The sequence below is a fragment of the Tiliqua scincoides genome, chromosome 2 (genome assembly GCF_035046505.1).
Source record: "Tiliqua scincoides isolate rTilSci1 chromosome 2, rTilSci1.hap2, whole genome shotgun sequence".
NCBI lineage: Eukaryota > Metazoa > Chordata > Lepidosauria > Squamata > Scincidae > Tiliqua > Tiliqua scincoides.
The window spans coordinates 247,706,585-247,723,401 of NC_089822.1; the positions used below are offsets into that span (position 1 = coordinate 247,706,585).

General features: G+C 47.3%; 1 protein-coding gene across 1 annotated transcript in view; it reads right to left on the reverse strand.

Annotated features, from left to right (window-relative positions):
* Nucleotides 1-9,220: 9,220 nt before the first annotated feature.
* CPNE9 (copine family member 9) overlaps nucleotides 9,221-16,817 on the reverse strand; it is a 56,019-nt gene continuing 48,422 nt past the window's right edge. Inside the window, exons 17-21 of the mRNA XM_066613003.1 lie at nucleotides 15,862-15,989; nucleotides 12,934-13,036; nucleotides 11,656-11,713; nucleotides 11,228-11,301; nucleotides 9,221-9,373 (exon numbers count right to left, since the gene is read on the reverse strand). Coding sequence (XP_066469100.1) covers nucleotides 9,221-9,373; nucleotides 11,228-11,301; nucleotides 11,656-11,713; nucleotides 12,934-13,036; nucleotides 15,862-15,989 — 516 coding nt within the window. The remainder of the gene's footprint in view (nucleotides 9,374-11,227; nucleotides 11,302-11,655; nucleotides 11,714-12,933; nucleotides 13,037-15,861; nucleotides 15,990-16,817) is intronic.

The following is a 16,817-nucleotide window of genomic DNA, read 5'->3' on the forward strand; positions in this document are numbered from 1 at the left end:
TAGTTCACAGCTCAGTCACCTAAACACATCCCTTCACTAGTGCTACACATGTCATATGTTCAGCACATGTTCAGAGGCCTGGCTATTTTTCTTGTCGTTATGCATAGTATAGTTGGCATGTTTTCCTCTGGCCCCAGCAACACTGCTAAATTTTAGTCAAGATGTGGGAAACCATTGGTCTACGGTGGAAACAAAAATGGTTTTTGAAAGTTGTAAGGAAGGCTGAGAAACAGAGATGGTTCACACTTTAATGTTTCACCTCTGGGTTTTGTACACAATGCCCAGCTTGGGAGCCTGTCAAAGATTTTATTTCAGAGCCTGATTAAAAATATGTATATGCAAAACATGCTTGTGGCCCCTGAGCTGGAAAATATTTGTATGAAAACTGGTTGTGATTGCTCTGCATTCAGGGAGAGGCACTTTGCATATGTTTAGAGACATTTTCATATTTAAGCCCTGGCTCATGTTTACCAGACAGCACCCTTCTTTGTACAAACCCTCCCATGTACTCAGATCATCTGGCAGGGCCCTGCTATAATTGTTTTTTTTTAAATATGTTTTTAAATTTTTTATGTTCCAGAGCATGGCCTTTTCCATTGTGGCCCTCATCTTTCTGGAACTCTTGCCCTACAGAGTGACACTTGCTACAGACTATCACTATTACTATTCAGAAAGATGAAAGCATTTTTGTTTCCATAGGTCTGTGAAAACAGGTGCTTATTTAGAACAGGTTCTTCTCAACCTATTTTATTTTTTGTGAGGGCCACTTTTTCAGATACAACCTTCTGTGGATACCACTTTTGCTCGTACTATAGCTGCTGCCAGCAACAGCAACTGTGCACAGGAGCAGGAAGCTTGCCCCACAGTTGTGGCTTCACTCTGCACCCTCCTTCCGCAAACTGTCCCTCTTTTGAAGAACCAGGCAGCTGCACAGTTGCATCTTGTTCACTGGTGCATCACTGTCCCTGCTATCTCAGTTTCAGTAGAATTAGGCCCAGAAGGCCACCACTATGACCAGACCAACACCTGGTGATGTTAGTACCACTGGTTGAAAAACACAGATTTAGAATGAAGTTTTAAGGTATGTAATTGTAGTTTTCTGAAACTGATTTTTATTGAACAGATTTTGCTATTGCTCCATCTAACTTCTGTAAGTTGCTTTTGTTCTTTATTAAAGAGATAGGTGCTAGAATAAAAGAGAATATATTATTATTTCACAGATAGCACAGCTGAGCCCTGCCAGTGTTGTTGTGATGAAGTGGTTTCTGTGGTCTGACCTTCATCGGCTCACTGTGTGACCCCTAGTGTTATGAGCAAAAGGTTTTTTAAAATCCACTTTCTCTATGCTATGCATCATTTTATAAACTTCAATCACACCCTCTCTGTTAGACCAAAGTTGTATCAGTCACACAGGATAAAAAGCCTATATATCCCACATATGTAACAGGACCCTGTTGTCTCTCACATTTATAACTTTGGGATAATATTAAGCAGGCTAGGAAAAAGAATAAATCCTTTTTACTGCTTTTCAGGCACCTGATTGTGAATGGGAGGCTTTCAATGGGTAAGGACCCAATCCTATCCAACTTTCCAGTGCTGCTGCAGCTGCAACGCAGCCCCAAGGAAAGGGAATAAATGTCCCCTTACCTTGAGGAGGCCTCCATGACTTTCCCCTCCCCACAGCAGGATGCAGCACACAACTCGTTGGCACAGCTGCATCAGCACTAGAAAGTTGGACAGGATTGGGTCCTAAGTTTAATTCAACTGCACTGCGTTAACTCACCTATGGGACCATGCATAGCATTGGCATCAGTGCAATTGGACCATGCAACAGGTACAGAAATATTGTTTTAACTATTTCCAATTTAAAAGCCATAAACAAGGAATCAGTAAAGGTGAATCCTCCAAGAGGTGGCGCTATGACACTAGTTAACAGTTTTCCTCTAGGCTGGTACATTTGTTGTTGGAGCCAGAGAGAGTCTCGCAAAGCAAGAAAAGATAGCAGATTTACCTCTCTTGCCTGATGTTGGATTTTCATTAAAATCTCATCCTTCTCTGGAGGCTTCACAGACCAAAGATGCTGCACAACAGAGACCTAAAACTGCGACTTGAAAGGGAACAGTTTTCCAATACCAGCAAAGTAATGAGTGGGGAAGATTATTCCTATGAGATATGGGATGCAATAATAACTTGGTATCCAGGAATACGGGATCCTTGCCAGCATCAAGCTGTTGGACGAATGCAATCCAGAGGATAAAGAAATATGGCAGAGTTTGGAAGGGAACATGAGAATTATTGTGATGGATCAAATAAAAATCCACCCGGCCAAGTGCTCTCTCTGCCAGGTGCCTAGTGGCAGGTAATAATGGAAGCACCCCAATCCCCTGTTGTTTGTCCCCAGATCTGGAAGCAGGTGTATCTATCAATTCAAATATGCCAGACCTAGCAATTGTGGATATTAGCCAGTAATAGCCCTATCCACCAAGAATATACCTAATCCAGGGGTCTCCAAACGTTTTGAACAGAGGGCCAAATATCTAGTGCAGTGGAGAACTCGTGCAAGGAAAGCGCCCTACAGGTAGACCACAGCTGCGATACAAGGACATCTGCAAGAGGGATCTGAAGGCCTTAGGAGTGGACCTCAACAGGTGGGAAACCCTGGCCTCAGCCTGCTTGGAGGCAGGCTGTGCAGCATGGCCTTTCCCAGTTTGAAGAGGCACTTGGCCAACAGTGAGGCAAGGAAGGAAGGCCCATAGCCAGGGAGACAGACCAGGGACAGACTGCACTTGCTCCCAGTGTGGAAGGGATTGTCACTCCCGAATCGGCCTTTTCAGCCACACTAGACGCTGTTCCATTCAGTGCACGATACCATAGTCTTTCAAGACTGAAGGTTGCCAACAATGAATGATATTGAGGGCTGGAAAAAAATTTTAAATATAAAATTTAAATAAATAAATAAATTAGAGCTGGAACTTAGATGAGTGAATAAATGAACGAATGGGCTCATTCATTCAACCTCTCTGGCTCTCAGAACACCTTCCAGACACAACCAGAGCACAGCTCCAGTTGTGTTCATTTGAGTGGGCCAGAGGCTCTCAGGGGACAAGAGGCTGGCTGCAGGCTGGATAGAGGCTTGCCGCGGGCTGCATCTGGCCCCTGGGCCGGGGTTTGGAGACCCCTGACCCAATCCTTTGAAAAGCCACTTATGCTAGAGCCAAAGCAGCTTGCTGTGCAAGGCTGCCTTTTAGGAAACTGATGTGATCTGTTATTGCTTGAAAGGATGCAGTGTTATCTACCTCCATCCAATGCTCTCAGCCTGTATTTCTGTAGTTAAAGCAAAAGTTACAAAGACACAATAAGCTTCCAGTGATCACCTCCAAAGGAAGCCAGAACCTGTGGAGCTCAGCACCTCTGGAATTTCTTACCACTGGGGAAACCAGGGCGGGTATTAACAATATGCTGTGTTCATTTAGCTTAAACTCCTTGCATTAAGTAAGAGCCATTTATAACCATGCACAGTTAATTGATGAGCCCCTTAATCATCCAGAATATTTAAAGGTCAGTCAGTCACCATGCTTCAGAAAAAAGAATTGCAGCTGGGAAAAATCTGGTGTGACCTTTTCTACCTACTGACATGAATTCAGCAATGTGGGTCTTCCAATCTTTTATCTTTGTTTTAGGATATGTTAATCTGGTGTCCAATAAGTGTGATATTTGGGTGGCAGCCCTTGTGTCTCTTTTTGCTGAATGTGCGGATCAGGGTCCCCAAACTTACAGCTGCCAGAGCCACATCATTCAAGGCCCAATCCTATCCAGTTTTCCAGTGCCGATGCAACTATGCCAAAGAGGCATGCGCTGCATCCTGTGGTGAGGAAGCAGTCCCAAAGGCCCCCTCAAGGTATGGGAATATTTGTTCCCATATCCTGGAGCAGTATTGCAGATGCAGCAGTGCTGGAAAGTTGGATAGGATAGGGCCCTTAATCTTGCTCTTGTGATGGGCTGGAGCAGGCTCATTTTAGAAAATAATATATACATTTTGTACATAACTCTAGGAGTTTTCACAATAGGAGACAGTTACAATACACAATAGGAGACAATCACAGACACAATAGGAGGGTAGTTTCCATTACCCACGAATTCGCTACCTGCAGATTTGCTTACCTGCAGGCAGCAGGACTGACAGCTTGAGCCATTCAGGAGGTGTTCTCGGCTGTCCAAGTCTCTGCAGCCTTCCGTAAGTCTCTGCTGACTGTCAGAAAGCTGCAGAGCTCTTCAAAGTGGTGCCTGCATCTAGCGCGGAGCCCTTTTAAAGGGCCCTGTGCTAGCTGCGGGTGCCATTTTGAAGGTCCCGGAGCCCAGCAGTTGCTTCACCCAGCAGATGGAAAAAGGTGTGTGGTGGTGGGCTGAGTGGGGGAGGAGTGATGGGGGGCTGCACAAAAATATAATGTATGTTGGGTTCAGCTTAGAACATAAGAACAGCCCCCCTGGATCAGGCCATAGGACCACCTAGTCCAGCTTCCTGTATCTCACAGCGGACCATCAAATGCCCCAGGGAGCACACCAGATAACAAGAGACCTCATCCTGGTGCCCAACCTTGCATCTGGCACTCTGACATAACCCATTTCTAAAATCAGGAGGTTGTACATGCACATCATGGCTTGTAATCCGTAATGGACCTCTCCTCCAGAAACTTGTCCAATCCCCTTTTAAAGGCGTCCAGGCCAGACGCCATCACCACATCCTGTGGCAAGGAGTTCCTCAGACCAACCACACACTGAGTAAAGAAATATTTTCTTGTGTCTGTCCTAACTCTCCCAACACTCAATTTTAGTGGATGTCCCCTGGTTCTGGTGTTATGTGAGAGTGTAAAGAGCATCTCTCTATCCACTTTATCCTTCCCCTGCATAATTTTGTATGTCTCAATCATGTCCCCCCTCAGGCGTCTCTTTTCTAGGCTGAAGAGGCCCAAACGCTGTAGCCTTTCCTCATAAGGAAGGTGCCCCAGCCCCATAATCATCTTAGTCGCTCTCTTTTGCACCTTTTCCATTTCCACTGTGTCTTTTTTGAGATGTGGCGACCAGAACTGGACACAATACTCCAGGTGTGGCCTTACCATCGATTTGTACAACGGCATTATAATACTAACCGTTTTGTTCTCAATATCCTTCCTAATGATCCCAAGCATAGCATTGGCCTTCTTTACTGCCGCCGCACATTGAGTCGACACTTTCATCAACCTGTCCACCACCACCCCAAGATGGAAGATCAGATGTGGCTGCAGTTTGGGGACCCCTGATGTGTCTGAATTGAGATGCTAATAACCTAGGGTGGCTTCCTGATCCACGTAACTGTGGTGGTGGAGAAAAGAGACTTGCACTGCTTTTCCGGCATTACAAAGAAGATAATGTTTTTCCACCATCTCTGTGTCAGCAGCCGTTTAAATAGATCTGTGATCTCCGTTTTTAGTTAATCTGGCTTCCATCCTCAGCCTTTTGCATCAGGGACCTCTAGTGAGTCAGGAAGTTACATTAATCATAGAACCTTTTCGAGATGATCTATAATTACATGCTGTTTTTGTAAAGACTTGGGGGAGGCTGTGAGCTCAACCAGACTATTCATTTCTATATACAGTAGTTTCTATCCCAGATTGACCCAAAGACTCTGGCCAAAGGTACCCCAAGGGGAATCAAATATTCAGTCAAATGCAGAAGTGAGAAAAAAAAATGGCTGTCATGACTGATTTCTAGAACTAACCACAAATTTCTGGCTGAGCGCCCAGCTGAGTCATGACAATGTACCTTGTGTCCCAAACACAAATGCATTGCTTCCAAGCACTTACACCAGGGGTGCCCAAACCCCGGCCCTGGGGCCACTTGCGGCCCTCGAGGCCTCTCAATGCGGCCCTCAGGGAGCCCCCAGACTCCAATGAGCCTCTGGCCCTCCAGAGATTTGTTGGAGCCCATACTGGCCCGACACAACTGCTCTCAGCGTGAGTGTGACTGTTTGACCTTTCATGTGAGCTGTGGGATGAGGGCTCCTTCCACTGCTTGCTGTTTCACATCTGTGATGCAGTAGCGGCAGCAAAGGAAAGGCCAGCCTTGCTTTGTGCCAGGCCTTTCATAGGCCTTGAGCTATTGCAAGACCTTCATGCATTCATCTAAGTTCATCTTTAATATATTCACTTATGTAAACTTATGTAAATTTATTCAAATTTTAAATGTAAATTAATTCCTTTTCTCCCCCAGCCCCCGACACAGTGTCAGAGAGACGATGTGGCCCTCCTGCCAAAAGCTTTGGACACCCCTGACTTACACAACAGACACTCAGAGAAAGTGACCCTTTCGGATTTATTTATTTTAAAACTTGTATATCCTGCCTTTCTCTTCAAAATTGTATTTGTTTGTTTGTTTAAGAATAGGTCATCAAGAACTGGTAAGAATCTTTAGCCAAGTTCCCTCAGATTTCCAGAAGCTACTTTGTCTGCATCGTACTAAATAGTTGTGCACATTACCGCTGGTAGCACGTGCAGGGTTCTTTCCCAGCCATTTCTGGTGATGCCATGAATTGAACCTGGGACCAGGGGAGTCCAGGTGGGGGCGCCCCCCAGTTATGCTGCCCCCCCATCAGTCCCACCCTCTGCCTCCCTTCTGAAGGCATTCGGAAGGCTGGAGAGACCATATGCGGGGTCAGGGCCTTCTAAGGGCATAAAAACGTCACTTGCAGTGGGAGGCAGCAGACGGGACCAGTGGAGGAGGCAACAGCCCTGCCGGTGGGGGGTAGTTTTCATTTGTGACCCTGGGCGGCACTAGGGCCAGGATTGTCACTACCTGGGACCTTCTACATGCAAAGCAGATGCACTGCCAGTGGTATTGTGCACCGTCAGTTTTCGTTAACCCGTTTCTGCCCAGCCCACAGGTGTACACATTTGGTCCCTGTTGCTGTATATGCAATATTGGGCAAAAATGTTAAGCGGAGACTGCACAGGTTTGCCTCTGCCAGCATGAGAGCTACACACTTACCAATGGACGCAGCCATATATAAAAATTGTTTGGTGTTAAGGCTTCTGTTCTAAATCCTAGATCCCTAAGGTGAGGGTTTGAAGCAGTTTGGACTCCGTTGGTGGTCACCAAAGACAGAGCCTTCTGAGCATTGGTGATGCTTCTGCTGCTACTGTGAAATTCCCTCCCCGTGGAGATCCGGCAAGCCCCATACTTGCTGCTTTTAAATGTGCCTTAAAAACATCCCCTAAGGCCCTAATTGGTTTTTGTGCTGCAGGTTGTTTTTTTTTTTTTCTTTTTTTAAATGGTCTTACTGGTTTCATGCGATTTGTTATATTGTAGTGAATTTTGTTGATTTGACATCTGTCACCCTGAGAAACCGCATTGTAAATAAATACATGAATAAATAGGAGGCAGATGTGGAATACTGGGACCTAAAGGCAGAGTGAGCTGTGCATCCGGTGTGCCTTCTACTCAGGCCCAACTGCCAACACTCCCAAGGCCATTTGCTCAGCAAATGTGCCTGCCTGCTCCAAGAAGCTGGAGCTTCTTGGGCAAAGACAGAGGTGGTCCAAGCTGGGATGTGGGGCTGTGGAGCCTTTGAAGCAGACATTGCTGCAGCTTCCTGGGCTGACCCTGCTGTTGTTTTGAGAGATCCTGCCTGCTGCAGCAGCATGTTTTATTCACACTGGCTCAGCCCTGGGCTGCACTTTCTTTTCATGAGCAGAGATAAAGTAGGCCACACACCCTGCAGCAGAAAAGCTCTCTTCCCATCTGCTTGCTGGCTCCTGGCAATTGAACCTCACAGGCTGGATTGCTGCTTCTGCTGTGTGCTAAATATCCCTCCTGGAGAGGCAGTGAAAGGAGAATTACTGCGTGGATAACAGCCCGTCTGTAGTTCCGGTATCCAGATTTCTCCATCCACTGGGCAATCAAAATGTTTGTCAGGCCATCCTAAGAGCCTCCAGCAGCAATCCGACTACTTCCTCAAAGTGCCATTGGGCAGGTGGGATAAATGGCCCAGATTCTGGCCCTGAAAGAAGCTGGTCTTCAGGGGGTTGGGGGTCTGCACGGTTAGGGACCTGGTGCTGTTTTGGTGTTAACATTGCACGATGAACCCTGGGAGTTTTCACACAGAGCTATGATCTGTGTTTGCATTCAGACAGGATAGGGCAGCTCTACCATCTCTTATTCCAGGACAGTCGGCGTTTTTTTGTTTTTTTTGTCATGAATTCCCTCATTTCAACCTTCTTCAAATGAGCAATGTGAAAATGTGACATTTTGCAGAGGAGGGTGTGCTGTGAATAAAACATCTCTCTCTCTCTTTTAAATATTTATTCATTCTAATTATAGCCACATTTTCTTTGAAATTCAAAAGTAGATCTTATGGGGTTCCTAGATCTTCTGTCCATGTGCTACTGAGTGTCAGACCTGCTTATCTTCAGCAAGGTGGTTGTTCAGCATGCCTTCAAACCATACTTTGGGACCAGTGAAACACGTCTAAAGACTGCAACTGTGGGCCCAAATCCTATCCAACTTTCCAGCACTGATGCAGCCATGTCAGCGGTGTGTGCGCTGCATCCTGCAGAGGGGAGACAGTCATGGAGGCCTCTACAAGTTAAGGGAATGTTTGTTTCCTTACCTCAGAGCTGCCTTGTAGCTGCATCGGTGCTGGAAAGTTGGATAGGATTGGGCCCTTAGTCAACTACACAAAAGCTTACTCCTCAAGATGCTCCTAGATGTAGAGCTTGAGATAATGGGAAACTAAAGGGCCCTTCAGAAGTGACAAAAAACAACATAAGCAGGTTTCCTGGTACCAGGAATGGTTTATTGTTGTTAACCAGGCAGAATAGAGCTAAATGGCACCTTAGATAGCAAGTTTGGCCTGAATAAATCCCCCCTCCCCACCCCATCCCTTCAGATGCTTGCTTATATCCATCCTTACGTCAGGTCCATGTCCTTTGTCAGGGCTGGTTTGTGAAATCGGAAGTTGTTCCTTGAGATCCTGGAAGGGGGAGGGCTCATGCTTTAGTGCTGGTGTCTCAACCTCTTTGTGAGTTGCGGAGTCCATATCCTACCCACCTCCCCATAGAGATCCCCCCATCTAACCAGCTCTGAATGAGAGTGTAGGAACAGCCAACATTGCCCAATTGGTAGGAGTCAGGTCCGTCCCAGCTGGAGCAGAAGTAGATATTTGGCTCAGGTTGCACAGAGGATGGAACTATGGTGGGCTGGCGGAGAGGGGCTTGATGTCACGGCTCTTCATGTAGGACAGGAGCTGCTCTGGGATTTCGGCTAAGACATCCTTTGCCAGGCGTGCCATGCTTAACACGTGGTTCCCTGAATGATCCACATAGTCCCGGAAGGGCACGAACTGCAACAGCAGGAAAGATAGAGAAGGGTGGGTACTCAGCCAGACTGAATCCTGCCATCCCAACACACTTCAGCATCAGGAGTAGCAGAAAAATGAAGAGAGGCAGCAGGCAGAAATAGGAAACTCAGGGCTCCCAGTTCAGTGCAGCTGGGCAGAAACATTGGGATCAAATCCTCATTGAAAGGAGAATCTGAGCTGCTGTCTCTGTGACTCAGGTCACCTACATTTAAAGTACAGCAGAGTATTTTTCATTTATGTTTCCTGAACCCAAGTAAGCAAAATAAAGGTGAAGTTGGAAGATAAAGCCAAAGAGCTCTGCGAGATCTTGGCTCCTCTGCTAGTTAATTTAAGCTCTAAAAGATGACAGGCGCAAGTCAGTTCAGATTAGGACGGAGTCTCCGTTTGACACCTGTCCACTCAATTAAGCCGGCTTGCTTGAAACTCCACTGCTCAATCCCCCAATGGTGGATGGACTGGGAATTCTGACAGGCATCTGCATCTACAAAATGACATGGGTGGGACATGTATTCAAGTATGTGGTGTGGTCTTTCTGCACTTGATCGAGGGGGACAGAGCATATCACCAGATTAAACAAATTCTAGTCTATTTATCTTTTAGAACACAATCCAGACCCGGGGTTGGGCTGGCACGCTTAAGGCACTTTCATGCCACCTTGGGAGTCGGGAGACCAGCACACAGATGTGCGTCAGCCTCCAGAGGTCACCTCTAGTACGATTACGCTGGAGAACAGGTTGGTCTGCTCTGGTTGAGTGAAGCCATTACAGGGGCTTGGGGGTGGGGGGAAGACAGGGAGGAGGTGTTCCAGGGTGGGGAAAGGGCAGGCAGCAGGCAGGCCTATGGGTGGGCTGCAGCTGAGCGGGAGGGTGGGGCTAGGGTCTGACACTTGTGCCAGATCCTAACCCTGGTCCTGGGCAACCAGGAGCAGCTCCAAGCTTCTTGGGGTGGCGCTGATCTGAATAGTCCCATTGGGACTGCTGTGGCATTACCTGGGTAAGGGGACTGCATGCCCCTTGCCCTGGGCTGAGCTGCCAGCAGCCCCAACCCCACTCTGGATAAGGGGCAGGCCAGCCGGCCTCCCCGTTTCAGCATGGGAGGCCTGGATTAGGATTGGGCTGCTAGTCAATTAACTGGTTACGTTTGCCTATTACGAAAAATATTAGTCATGAAGCAGAAAAGCAGGCTTTGCTTTTAAGCATTGTATGTGTGCACTGAAGCACATACAGTCTTCAAAGAGGCATTCCTTCCTGTGTGAGAAATAAGAGTAGGGGTACTTCTTTTAAAATTGCACTTACCCATATGCAGTTCTTATAAGTCTGTTGATTGGAAACAACACTATAATCTGTTCCATTAATCAAAGTACCTTTTGAGTTGACCAAATATGATTAATGAATTAATAAATGTTGCAGCCCTATGGTAAGTTGGGCAAGTATTCCTCCTGTATCATGAGAAGGTGCCTACATTGATCTATCTGTGACTTTGGAAGGTAGCCAAGTATATAAAGACCCATCCATTTCAGCAGATGTTTCCAAGGTAGGTGGGGTAAGAAAGTACTACAGGGGGGAAGGCTCAAAGAGAAATGACTGGCTTTCCCTGATTATTTCCCCAAACCAAGGGCCTGGTGATCACACTGGCAGCCGCCACTTGCAAAGCCAATGACAATGATGATGAAGATAGGCCTCGCAGCACCTGTACGAATGAGGAACCTTAGCACCTCATTCCTTATGTAGCTTCAAATTGTCAACCAGACCAAAGAGCAACAGGCAGAGTAATAGCTTTTCTGTGAACCACCTTCCCTTGGCCTCACTGTCCATCTATATTCTTTCAAAGAGTTACCTGCACAATGTCTCTCTCAGCATAGCGCCCTCTGGAGGAGACCCGCACTTCATCTCCATCCAGCTCTTCCATGGCTGAGAACAACACAACAACAGCTGAGGTCCACTGTCACCTTCTTGGATCATTGCCACCACACCACTCCCTCGCCCTCACTCGCCCATAGGATACACCTTGGAGTGCCTGTCCTTGCATGCACCCCAGTTTCGGGTGGAAGACCAAGCATGACCTTCACAGGGTGTGGCTCTCAAAAGTGAGGTTTAAATGCTGAATACATCACAGGTCTTTGTGCTCTGGCCCATAGGTGCAATGTGACAAAGAGTGAGGTACCCACTCTGAAGTACAAACCCCATCCCAGCTAGCAAGGTAGCCAGAACCCTCAGTTTGTTACTGTACCATAATGCAGCTAGATAAGGGCAACACTTACTTACCCCCAAACTCAGCAGGGCCTACTCCCACGATGATGATGGACATAGGCAAAGAGGAGGCCTGTGGAAAGATCGTCATTGCTTGAACGTATCTCAAATGTTGCTTAGCTATCTGCATATTTGTGCCTGTCCTGATCAAGGACAGTAAAATCTACTCCATTGTATCAGACAAATTATTCCAGGTTACCTCATTATTTGAGTCAGTGTAGCCTTAGCATCAAGCCCCATATTTAGGCCAAGCCATATTATTTATTTAAAATGTCTATCAACTGCTTTTCCACAAAAAGTTCACAAAATGGGTTTGCGTAGCAAAAGAATTTAAAAGGTGGTTCCCTCTCCCACAGGGCTCACAATCCGGAGGGGTGGGGGAAATATAAAAAGACAGACACTGTAAACAACTGCTGTAAACAAACATCCCTCCATGCTACACTTAGGCGAACAGAGATCATTACTCTCTCCTAAATATAAGAGAGGAACTGCTTAAAAGGTGCCTCTTAGTCTAGTTACCTGGGAATTTGTATTGACAAATTCCAATACAACCTCACTTGAGTCTTCCAGGATGCGATTTGGTCAATGCTGAGCAGAGGTTGGCAATACAGCCGGCACTTGTCAAAGCCTTCTTAGCACAAATACTATCCTATTTAACCTGCCATAGTACCTCTGTGCACCTTATGTATTTATTCAGGTTTCATTTCATTCCTTCTTCGTTTGTGCCCACAAACTCAGCATCGTGTCCTCACAACAACCCTGTGATGAAGGCTGTTAGTTGGCAGGGGTGAGATTCGCTGGGTAAAAACTGATCTGACCACAGACCAGGATGGGGTGGGCAAGAAATCCAGTGGGTCCAGAACCCCAAAATAACCTATAGCGTTTCTGTTGTTCTAATGGGAAGGAGTATGGCTCAGCGAACAGTGTGTTGGCCTTCACTTACCCTTGGCAATCAAGGGTTGCAGTTCCTGCTTATCTCTCAACTCAGCAGGGCAAGCTGTACCTCTCAATCCCCATCTGCTTGCACGTAATATCTACATCACCAAACATAGGGACCTTTTAAAACAGGACCTTTCAAAAAAGCATATATTTTCAGACACCTTCAGATTGCCCTCATGAGGGGGCCTTTGTCAACTGGCTCACTACAATTCATTTTGGTGGGGGGAAGACTACTGGTTTGCCCTTGAAGACATTCAGAGCCCTTCAGAGTCATCAATTCATGCTTTCTTCTCTTCCTCCAGATCTGGAGGCTGTTGCTCCCTGCCCTGTGCTAAGGAGAAAGGTCGGACTCACGCTGACAATGGCTTCCTTGGTTTGCAACATGTCCGAGATGACACCATCTGTGATGATGAGAAGAACGTAATACTGGGACCCATCACTAACCTGGGCAGCTAACCTGGAAAAGAGGGCAAGACTGAAGAGGACCAAAACACTCTGCATTTCAATGTTTCTCCCTTACCCTCCCCACTGCAGTTCCTAAGCCCTCTTGATCAGTCCCTTGAGCCCCTTGGCTCTTGAGTCCCCTAGTCATGATGGCTAAGTGCTACCTCCAGGTTCAGAGGTGGTATGCCTCTGAATACAAGTTGTTGAATCAAAGGCCTCCAAAGCTTTTGAGCTTGTAGAAGCATCTGGCCAGTCACTGGGTGAATTGGAAAACTGGGCTAGATGGAACCTGGTCTGATCCAAAGGATCATAGCAATGACAACTCCAAGCCTCTAAACAAGTTATCAGATTCCGGACAAAGCAGAGTTTCTGCACCTTTAACTGCTAAGTAGAACACCTATTCAGAGTCACTGTGATTCCCTGGCTAGAGTCAGAGACTTGCTCTGAAAGGATGTGGTTCTGGGAGTGATCTTGGTGTGAAGGTGAGGATAATAAAGCTGGGGTTGGCAACTCATACACCTTGCGAGCAGAGTCTGACCTCCATTTGTTCAGCTCTTCTCTCCCTGCTGTATGCAAACAGCTTGGAGCAAGAGATGAAGAACTGAGCATGAAAGTGACAGGAGGAGCCCTTCGCCATCTGGCTCCTTCCTCCTAGGTGGACCAGTGAGCTGAAATGCAAAAGCAGCTCTTCTCTTATGTAACTCCCACTCCCACTGCAGGCAGAGGAGGGAGGGAGGGAGGAAAGGGCATACTGGAAAGCAAGGTGTGTGTGGGGGGGAGGGGGGTCTCCTACCCATTCAAGTGTCCAGCTGGCAACAGCTGTTGCTCAGCAAAGACAGCAATGACTAATCATCACTCAGCATTGATGCAGCCCTTTTTCCAAGTGCTCAAAGCCTTTCATATACATTCTCTTGGTACAGAGATAACGTATATGTGTATGATAATGTATATATTATGTTGCTACAGAGATAAGGTTGTTGTTACAATCTTATAAGGTAAGCAACTATTCTTGTCCCTAAAATATAGGTAGAAAAACTGAGTGGTTGTTCTGAAGCCACACCAATGTGTTCATCAAACAGATCTGAACCAGAGTTTGTCCCAATTCACTCATTCAGTCTTGATTATGATGCCACACCAACTCACAAAACACTTTGCAAATCAGATGTCAGGGTATCACAGCCACACCGTGACTGAAGAAAGAGCAGGGGGAAAGGAGTAGGAGCACCTTCTAGAGCAGGAGCCTGCAAACCTCAGCCCCTGGGCTGGATCTGGTGCACCAGGAATATCCATTCAAGCATGGTGCAGTGATGGTGAAAGCTGTCTGTTCCATGCTGCAAACTCCTTTCTTCACATGTGCTCCAACAACCTTGCTCTGAGCAGCCGCTCCCCCCAGGAAATTGGGGCAAAGACCCTTCTAGGGTGATGGGCAGCAGACGCGGCAGCCCTGTGTGAAGAGCGGGTGTGAAGAAAGGAGGCTGTGGCACGGAACAGAGAGCCTTCATCACCTTCATCACTACTGTGCCCAGATGGATATTCCTGGTTTGGAGCCTGCTGTCTAAAGGAAGACCTATCCCATAATAGCTCAAACACCTCTGCCTTGAAAGATACTCCTGTTCTTTTGATAAGGAATGGAAAAAAAGGATGTTAAGCAGGTTTGGCTTCTGGCTTTCAATGAGACTGAAAAAGCCACACTGTGTACCATTAACAATATAGGACCAGAAGGATCAGGCCAGAAGATCCATGTTGTCCAGCATTTCATTTCCAGTGGTGGCCAGTCAGATGTTTAGTGTCTGCCTTTCATTTTTTGCCAGCCAGTTTCACTGGGCTACCCCAAGTGTTTGCATCACAAAAGGAGAAGTTTCTCTCTCCTAGAGCTGCTTTCAGAAATCAGGATGGCTGTCTAGCACGCCTGCTCACCCTACACATTGTCTTTGAAGAACTGCAAGTTCTGCAGCCACTCAGAAAAAAACAAACATATGAAGCCAGAGGCGTATCACACTGCCCCGGTGCCTGGGGCAATGACATCAAGATTTCACATGATATCATGTCACACTTCTGGGTTCTTCCTGGAGGAGGAATGCTCACTGCAGAGCTTACTGTTCCATCTGCTCCCATTCCTTCTGCTGTGCACCGCCAGTTCCTTCTGTTCTACAGGAGAAGGAATGGGGAGTGTGAAGCCACCAGAGCCTCTTCCTTCAGGGAGAACCCAGAAGTGACTGCCTTGCACCTTACACTTCTGGGTTCTCCTTGGAGGAGGGGCACTTGCTGCAGTGGCTTTGAGCTTCCCGTTCCTTCTGCTGTGGAGGATCCCCTTCATGGAGAGCCCCCATCGGAGATAGAATGGGGGTGTGTGAAGCTCCCAGCACCTCCTCCATAACTAGGACGGAGCCTGAAGAGCAGTCATGCGTTCCCCCCCCTTTGGCATAGTGCCTTGGGCAGGTGTCCCCTAAAGCTCCGCCCTAGTTACTCTGTATCAAGCTGCCTTCTACTGTACAGATACCTTGCTCAGAAGCATCAGTGTTAACTGGCAGCAGCAGCAGCTCAATATGATTACAGGGAGCTGCCTGTCCCAGCCATACCTAAGGACATGCCAAGGATCAGCCCTGGACTTTCAATATGCAAAGCAGGTGCTCTGCTACAGAGCTACAACCCTCTGCTCCCATTCTGAAAGCAACTGGAACCTTTGTCAGGCCTAAGAATGCTACTGCTGCCCCTTGGTAAGCCGAATAAGGAGGTTCCAGGCTTTGGCCGCAAGGTGGTTGGGTCATAGCCCAGCATCATGAGCTCCTGGGAGGCGGGAAGAGAGAAGGGTTTTCTGTGGAATTTTTTCCTACTCACTGGGCGACCAGGTTGATGACAGGTGAAAAGTTGGTGGGTCCGTATAGTTGCACCGTACGCAAGCTTTGGAAGTATGATTCCAGCACTCCCTCAATGCCCTCACAGCTGGGGTTGTCTGGGTTGTTGTTCTGTGGAGAGAACAGCACAGTTCAGTCAGCACAGGAAGGGTGCAGTGGGGCTGCAGTGTGTAGGGCTGACTCAAGACCTCCTGGCACCTGCTGCAGAATGCCAAATGCTTCCCCAGCTTGCCTGATGACGGGCCAACCTCTGCTCTTCCCACTCTCCAATGTTCTACCGCAGCACTCCCCTCTACATTCCCTCTCTGCCCCCCCTTCCTTCTCCAACCCAGGAATCTGAAGGAGAAGGAGGAGCAACAGAGGGAAGTCCGCAGACAGAGATGGGCATCCCCAACCAACCACTGCCTGAGGCAACCCCTTCAGTTGGCCTCATGGATGGGTTGGCCCTAGCTGGGTAAGTTAGGGCACAATCCTATCCAACTTTCCAACATCGGTGCAGCCACACTGCAGCCCCAAGATAAGGGATCAAATGTTCCCATACCTTGAGGAGGCCTCGATGACTACCTCCCTACCACAGGATGCAGTGCACACCCCATTGGCATGGCTGCACCGGCACTGGAAAATTGGATAGGATTGGGCCTTCAGTCTTTTATCAGTCTTTAGCAGAAAACTGCCACTCACGCATTAAAAATGTCTTCCAAAACATGAGGACTAGAAGATTTTTTTTTTACATCAAAGATTCACAGGATCATAGCAGAGAACTAAAGGTTTGTGCTGCCTGTCATGAATATGTACAGTTTAGGCCTAGTAACATGTAAAGCCTGAACCAAGCTAAAACAGAAACACAGAAGTGGCTTGCAGTCCTAGCTGCTAGGAATTTACAACTCATTGGAAGGTGATAATGTAGCACCTAGGCAGCCAGAAAGACGCCCAACAAGG